Below are 8,733 nucleotides of genomic sequence, written 5' to 3'. Positions count from 1 at the left end.
TCCGTGTCTGAAGTTGACCATTTCAGATTAATGTATATTAACATATATCGAACGTCTCCTACGGGAGAAGTCCTACGTAGTCGACAGTAAGGCCTACGTAGGTGATAATAAGTTCTACGTAGGAGATACTAGTCGTAAGTCCTACGTAGGCGACAGTAAGGCCTACGTAGGTGATAATAAGTTCTACGTAGGAGATACTAGTCGTAAGTCCTACGTAGGCGACAGTAAGGCCTACGTAGGTGATAATAAGTTCTACGTAGGAGATACTAGTCGTAAGTCCTACGTAGGCGACAGTAAGGCCTACGTAGGTGATAATAAGTTCTACGTAGGAGATACTAGTCGTAAGTCCTACGTAGGAGATACTAGTCGTAAGTCCTACGTAGGACTTGGTAACTCCTATTGACTTGTAACTACTACAAAATAGTGTTCTTATTCATCGCTATATACATATTCATGACTTAATGTGCTCTTTTTCAGAACTATGCATCAAACCGTTCCACATAGTTGCAACCTCTCTACTCCAAGGGTGTTAACTCTATCAACTTATCATATCGTCAACTTATAATCATTATTATTCAATGGTACAACGTATTTCCTTATGCAATTATACCATTCTTGCTCTTATGTAAGAGCCTCCAAAACAAAATGCTATATATTGTTTGTATTCTGGGCCCAAGGCTCCTAATACCGAAATAAACTGAACTTGAACAAGACCATTGTCCGGGTGGTGGGGTAGCCTAGTAGTTAAGGAGATCGATCGTCACGCCGAAGAGCCGGGTTCGATTCTCCACATGGGTACAATGTGTGAAGCCCACCTCTAGTGTCCACCGTCGTGATGTTGCTGCAGTGTTGCTAAAGGCGTCGTAAAACTCAACTTACTCACACATACAACTTACGTGCAGTGTAGATACACACAGACCTAGCAATTGGCATTGGTTTGTAACCAGATACCAATACAGTCATCATCAGCGTGACGTACTGACCTCAGTCTCATAAATTATCACGGATCGTTCGTAATTTGGAGTTTAAACGTATCTCTTTGCAAATTAAAGACATCAAAGGGACGTAGACTTACATCTTCATCAATGCTTATTTCATATCAATAGCATTTTCCGAATCCGGAAAATAGCCCAAATTATTGGTCTGTTCGCAATAGGGGGCGCTCGTATTTGATACAATCAGCATAATGATTGCTCCCTCAGTGTGCTCAGCCGGATGAAGGGTACTGTCCCCTCCACCCAAGATCGCTATTATCTGCCACATAACCTCATCAGCAAGGCGAGGACATTTACTTTAACACGCCACGAGACGACGGGTTTTAATGTAAAGGGAGATAACCATCTTTGACCTATAAACCACGTTATTATCATCAACCGTGGAAAGGGACACACAGACAGAACATGCAGATTTCTCCGATAAAAGAGGTAATATTAGTGCCTAACGCTGCAGGTCCGAGCATCATACAATAAAAACCATAATTCTGGGTTTGTGGGATCGTGACACATTAACCCCAATGTTCATCATTGTTAAACTGCATCTGCATTTCTAGTTTCATGCCAAACAGTGTCCTGTTGTATTTCTACTTCTACCCCATGTCCAACAGTGTCATGTTGTATCTCTACTTCAACTTCATATCCAACAGTGTCCTGTTGTATCTCTTCTTCTACCTCATGTCCAACGTTTTCCTGTTGTATCTCTACTTCTACCTCATGTCCAACATTGTCGTAATTGTTTCTCTACTTCTACCTTATGTCCAACAGTGTCCTGTTGTATCTCTAGTTCAACCTTATGCCCAACAGTGTCCTGTTGTATCTCTAGTTCAACCTTATGTCCAACATTGTGTTGTTGTATCTCTACTTCTACCTCATGTCCAACAGTGTCCTGTTGTATCTCTACTTCTACCTCATGACTAACGCTGTCATGTTGTGTCTCTACTTTAACTTCATGTCCAACAGTGTTCTGTTGTATTTCTGCATCTACATCATGCCCAACTTTGTCCTGTTGTATCTCTAGTTCCACGTTATGTCCAACATTGTGTTGTTGTATCTCTTCTTCTACCCCATGTCCATCGTTTTCCTGTTGTATTTCTACTTCAACCTCATGTCCATCATTGTCCTGTTGTATCTCTACTTATAGCTCATGTCTAACACTGTCATGTTGTATCTCTTCTTCTACCCATGTCCAACATCGCCGTGTTGTATTTCTACTTCCACCTCATATCCAACAGTGTCATTTTGTATCTCTGCTTCAACCTCATGTCCATCATTGACCTGTTGTATCTCTACTTATAGCTCATGTCTAACACTGTCATGTTGTATCTCTACTTCAACCTCATGCCCATCATTGTCCTGTTGCAGTTATATCTTTAGTTCTTCCCAACATTGATCAACCATTGATCTACCCACTGCCCAGCAGTTTGCAGTTGTATCTCTACCGTATCAGTCTAAAGTTACCAGATCAATGTCCTCGTGTATCTCTAATTGTACCAGGTCTCAACAGTCTCCAGAGGCCCCTACCGTTCCCGAAAGTGTATATCTATACAGAGTTGTTCCATACGTTGTCGTCGATTTGGTCGTCTTAACACAGGGACATGGGTCTTGTCTTCGAAATGTTATTCCAAGCTCTCGGATACGATTCCTCTTTAACCCTAAACACATATCCAGGGATCGTAGTTGTACGTCGGTGATGTAGATGACACACCCAAATGTGGCGTCTTTGTGCAAGAGAGATAAGCTTTGATCTGATACTTCAAAGGCGATCTTTGGTTGAATATCGCACACACAAGACATGGTCCTCTTCAGGACGTTGAAATGACGTGCAAATGCGAACTAGGACTCTTCAAGACGTTTTATAACGATGTTACAATCAGTCTGGGCATTTTCCCATTTCCAGTAAGTCTACGAATGTATGACAATGAAAACATACTGATGTTTTGACTTTTGATAGTCATTGTCACCCCAAGTGTACCTGCATTTTGTTTTAAATTTCTGTTTCTTGACGTCTGTTGAAGTCTCAAAATATCTAGCTATTGATGCGTAATTACATTCTTACATACATGAATTACATTTTGTTGAGTGCTTAATGAATGAATACAAGATCAACATTATCATTGTCTTTCTTTGAAGAACATATGTGTATAAACGATGAAATAAGGGCCTCGTCTACTGATATGAATAAACTAAAGTGAGATGTTTGCGATTCCTTCTAACAAACTCTTGGCAAACGCCGTCTCTCACTACATATATAGTTATTATCATTGCTTTGTTAGAAATCATTCGTTATTTCGTGTCCCAGGTCCCAGGTCACTTATTTCGTAATTTGCGTGCAGGTCGTCCGAATCGTGTCAGTAATGAGAGCTACCAACCACTTGAAAACTGTTTTGTACTGGCCTCGTGACACATTCAAAGATCGAACAATTCTTTGGGGAAAGTTTAATCAACTATTTCCCTCTGCACTCGATCTTCAGACATAACGCTGAGGACTCGTCTCTAATTGCAACTCATGGGGGTGTTGCTGACTGGATTAGACAATTGCTATTGTTCACGTGTCAGGTGCGAACGGAGTGTCGAGCATGCGTCATGAATTTGACATCGGCCTTCATTCAGCAGTGATCTCATGCGATTATTACGAGTACTGGTTTCTTGAGTTGACAGCTCTCGGTTATTATTGCTGCGATCACTTGTTGAGTGGCCACCACTCAAAGGGACATTCTAGCTGCTTGACCATAGGATTCACGCAGAGAGGCAAACCGTAAATTTAGGGTTAAAGATGTTTTCTGAAGTTTAAAAATGCCAACTGGAATTTAGGGTCAGTTGTCGTGCGTTCAGTTATGAGTTTGGTTTGTTCACGTGCGTCGCGTGTGTTTGGCATAGGGGGCGAAACGTTCAGTCGTCTTGTGTTATAACTGGTGTAAATGTAACCTTGGTGTCGGGTATTAGTTTGCTAGTATTTCCGGATTCGTTTACACCCATAGACTGTGGAAATCTGCAGTATGGTCTCTTGAAACACCTATTATTGCAACACCGACATGATTACAAACGTCGTCAGTTTGAGAGTTGTGAGGAATTCTATGTGTGCTATGTCGTGTGTGTATGTAAATGTGTGTATGTTAGACAGAGAGAGAGCGAGAGCGAGAGAGAGAGAGAGGGGGGGAAGGGGTTAACTGTGTGTTATGTATGTTAAGTATACGAATTAAGGGTACATATTACGTTACTAACATTGCGGGTGTATGGTCTGTAAATAATTGACTCTAGATCAGAACATCCAAGATCAACAGCACGAACATCGACCTACGCAATTGGGGTACAATGACAACAAAGTCAGCGAGCCTGACAACCCGATCACGTTGGTCGCCTCTTGCCATAAAGCATTGGTTGCTTAAGATCAATTCTAAACGGATCTTCGCGGGTGGTCTGTCGATGTCTATATTCATATATCTTGAATGTGTCATGTATATGTGTCCATTGTGCTATGTTTGTGTCAGGATTGTGGTCGGGTAATGAGGGTCAAGCATGTGTGTTATGTTTACAATGTGTTTAAGTGTTATGTATGTGATATGCATTCGTTATGTATGTGTTGTGCATGTGTGCCATTTTGTGTGCTGTGTGTATGTGTTAGATTGAATGCATGTAGTTGCACATAATGTATAGGGGCGTTGAGATGTCCAGTGGCTACAACATTCACTCGTCACGCAGAAGACGTGAGTAAACTGGGTGAAGCCCAGTCTAGTGATACTGCTGAAATATTGCAAAAAGCAGTGTAAAATAAAATCACTCTGAGTGACATCACCTCCTCAGTTCATACATTCGTAAATGAAACACATCAAAATACATAAAAAACAGAAGTTTATCTTGATTATCCGGCCTTCTCCCTTTAATCTCGTTATACACTTGTGTCGCCGTGGCGTCTTTTTCCCCTTCCCAAATATACATCCAATAGACGTAAACAGTTTGTATTCCTGTTTGCAGAGTTGAGGAACTGTTTCTAGTTGTGCATCGCCACCTTCCAAATTTCCCAATGTTTCTATGTGTGCTTTTAAACCAGGTTTTCTGCCTGAACAACATTTATTTGTTTATATCCATTTGTTCACACATATGTAAGAGAACATCCCCTAAAGGGCAATAAGGAATTGTCCCAACTTAGCATAAGCCTAATTAAATGCAAGCAATTTGCATCTGTTAGCACTTTTAAAGTATAAGTTCATTGGATGCATAACTCTGTTTTCAAAACAATTACTTGGACATTAATTAACCGACTGGGCAGGGGAAGGACACGTACCTTGTGCACTATTGTTAAAGACTGTAATGAGGTAAAAATGTAAAAATGGAAATCTTTTCGATATCCACCTGGACTCAGATATCACTGAGGACATTAAGGTATGTGGATCTTAGATACTGCCGCCGCTATATCATATTGTTATATTCATATAAAGTCATTTCCAGATCCTTTTGCGTCAAGTTGATCCTTTAAGAAACTTGCCATGATCGTGTTAACAACAAAACGAAATACGAAGGACCATCAGAACAAGCTATGTGATATACAATGTTAATCGGCAATAACAAGTATCTGCATGCGGGTCTTTTCATCCACAAAACATTCGTTAACGGAATGTCATAGATAGGTGAGGATGAGACCGCCTATATAGGGTTAAACTGGGTACTGAATGCTGTACATAGCCTTTGTTTGGTTCTGTACATAATTCCTGACAACTCTACAGCCTATTTTCTGGTTTAATTAGGTGAAGCTATACCTGCAGATTTAAGTCAATGTATGATGAAAGGCACATCTGAAGTTGATTTTAATTTATTCTCCTATGCTCCCTGACGGATGTTCCCTAAGGGTAGTGATTATGTTATTGAAGGTGTACCAGAGGTTCAGCGTGTGGTGAGTGTTCTTTCAAAGAGGGCACTGAAGGGACAATCATTTCTCGGAACAATTACCTGATAATTTTTTTCAACTGAGAAGAGAAAACCACGTATTAGCTCGCCCTTGTCCTAATGTGAGACCCTAGGGGGTGGACAACGGGGTTAATGTCCACCCAGGCATCTTGGACGCACGGTACATTTCTAAACTGATGGGCTGTCGTGAAAACCTCCTTCCTCCAAACCCCGACTGTGGTAGACAGAATCTGCGCCAGAGATGTACCCCCTCCAAACCCTGAGCCCTTTAACAAACAGAGATAACCCTAGTTCATAATGTCTTTGTATAACGGAGGCGAGTTCCTCGCTGACAGGCTGTTGCAACTCGGGGTAATTGTTTGCTAATTTTGTGATGACGACCAAAGACGATACTGTTCACCTTCAAAGAGAATGGCCGTCGGGCGAAAAGGCAATTCTTTATGACTGTGAACATAAGTAAGGGCTACCCGTGGCGTCGACTCCAGATAAGCATTGCTTATTGTGCTGAAATGTGATATATAATAACGTTATAACCTGATCTCTCCCTACCTGGCATACGCTTTGCAGTCGACACAATATTGGACGCCATGCATTCTTCCATACTAGTGATCACACATAACTACATACAGCCTTGGGCACTAAAGTTCGTCTTTCTACAGTAGTCAAAGACGTGGCGAACATATTTTATCAGTGTTATACTGAGTTAGTGTGCGTCTGTATATCTTTAAGCCTTCAAACTAAAATTCTGACCAGAGGCCAAGTTGTTATATAATTGTCAGACACTGAAGACTGGAGATATTTTGGGGGTTTTTTTATCTGAGGATGATAGATAGATAATTCACTTATTGGCCTCAGTTGAAAGACCTAAAAGCACATTGTGCACATGTATTGAGTAACGAGAAGATCACAAACCACGTGGTGTACATGCATTTTATTGAGTAGTGAGAAATCTCAATCCACTTGCTGTACATCTATTGCATTGAGTTACGTGAAGATCACATGTATGTAATGAGTAGCGAGAAGTTCACAAATCACGTGCTGTACAAGTATTGTCTTGAGTAATGCGATCACAAACCACGTGCTGTACAAGTATTGTCTTGAGTAATGAGATCACAAACCACGTGCTGTACAAGTATTGTCTTGAGTAATGAGATCACAAACCACGTGCTGTACAAGTATTGTCTTGAGTAATGAGATCACAAATCACGTGCTGTACAAGTATTGTCTTGAGTAATGAGATCACAAATCACGTAGTATTGTGCATTGTCTTGACTCGCGAGATCACAAAACACGTGGAGTGCATTTACTGCCTTGTCTAACGAAAACATCAAATAAAAACGTGTTAACAATGCGTCGACACGTGCTTCTCGTAACCAAATACGCCGTGTGGTCCAAAAGTAATGAATGCATCTTGATCCTATCTCTCATTATCTTTTGAAACACAATTAAAGTGAAATCAAATTTTTCACACCTGCAAGAAATATACCTTTGTGTTAAATCATTCGGCTACAAAAGAATCGAATTAGTATGGACACCTGCAAAGATCTTAATCCTCGTAGATGAAATAGTTATTAGTAGAAAAGTATAGACATACTTTAAAATTAACATAAATATACATGTTATGAGATAGAAACTGCCGGGACATAATGTACATGTGCCGCTCGTAAATACTGCCATGCTATCATCTGTCAAGGAGCATGCATATAAATCAGATCCCGGTGCGAGTCCTCAATGCCTGTAAAAGCAAACATTCGTCAGATATCACGGTGCAGAAACAAGAGGCTTCAAGCCACCAATATCCGTTACATGGTCAAGAATAAAACGCGATTATTTGTGATTCAAACTATGCGCATTATTGGTCACTGTAAACAATCCAGATGCTATGAGGCATGAGCTGGTCATGGGCGTGTGGTCAGGGGTTATTGAGCGTGTAACTTGGTGCTGTCATCGGCAGGCTGGTCGCCAGAGGGGATAAATCACGAGATTATTGCCATAAATAATCACGACTGGCTAGCTTTCAGCAAAAGTCTTACTTATAGCAAATATGATTTATTAAAGTCTTTTTTGTCGTTCCATGCAGGAGATTCGACATTAACCATCCCATGACCATCACGTCTGGATGCCTCTCGAGGACACAATTGGCTATACCTACTTGGGTTGTCAGTCAAGATATGTGGAGTGGATTTGCGACGATGTCGTATTGGCCATAGCTTTTTTACTCGTGACTATCAACTGAAAACGGATTTGGATGGACCTCCCATGTATGTCTCCTGTTATGAAATGTTCACCATCAAGTATATCGTGCTTCACTACAGGGAACTCCCATTATTTTGCGTAAAATCTGAAATATCTGTTTTCCCGTGTTAGTGGGCATCTGATCATAGATTACCTGAGCGAAGTTGACCTGTATCATTAATGGTAGCTTTCTAAAGAGAATAACGAATTGCTTTAAGTCTTTGAAGGGCATTTAGAAGTGAAATACATAAGAATGAATATTTTTATGGATATCAACTTCTTTATTATGAGAATACAACGTTTCGGAGTCAATGCTGGTGAGACCTGATGAAGGAGTAAGCATTAACTCCGAAACGTTGTGTTCTCATAATAACGAAGTTGATATCCATAAAAATCTTCATTATAACGAATTGCTTTCTTTTGTATTTGGTGCTATGACATTTTCTCTGGATAAATGGTAGTGAAATGGAAAAAAACTCTGTTGGACCATTCCCGTTGAACGGTAATAAATGCAAACTCGATGTGGTCACTATATGGCCGGAATATTGCCAATGTGACGTCAAGTCCAACTCAGCTAAACCCGTCGAAGACTCTAGCAGAA

At 40.6% G+C, this 8,733-nt stretch overlaps 1 protein-coding gene across 1 annotated transcript; it reads left to right on the top strand.

The window, feature by feature from the left end:
- The first annotated feature begins 1,553 nt into the window (after positions 1-1,553).
- On the top strand, positions 1,554-2,013 carry LOC137268791 (uncharacterized). The gene is made up of 2 exons (XM_067803363.1): positions 1,554-1,724; positions 1,819-2,013. The coding sequence occupies exons 1-2, from the start codon at positions 1,554-1,556 to the stop codon at positions 2,011-2,013; spliced, it is 366 nt and encodes a 121-aa protein (XP_067659464.1).
- Positions 2,014-8,733: the final 6,720 nt, after the last annotated feature.

The sequence above is a fragment of the Haliotis asinina genome, chromosome 16 (genome assembly GCF_037392515.1).
Source record: "Haliotis asinina isolate JCU_RB_2024 chromosome 16, JCU_Hal_asi_v2, whole genome shotgun sequence".
In the NCBI taxonomy this organism is placed as follows: domain Eukaryota; kingdom Metazoa; phylum Mollusca; class Gastropoda; order Lepetellida; family Haliotidae; genus Haliotis; species Haliotis asinina.
The sequence above is the reverse complement of the archived record's forward strand: the minus strand, read 5'-3'. Positions and strand labels throughout refer to the sequence as shown.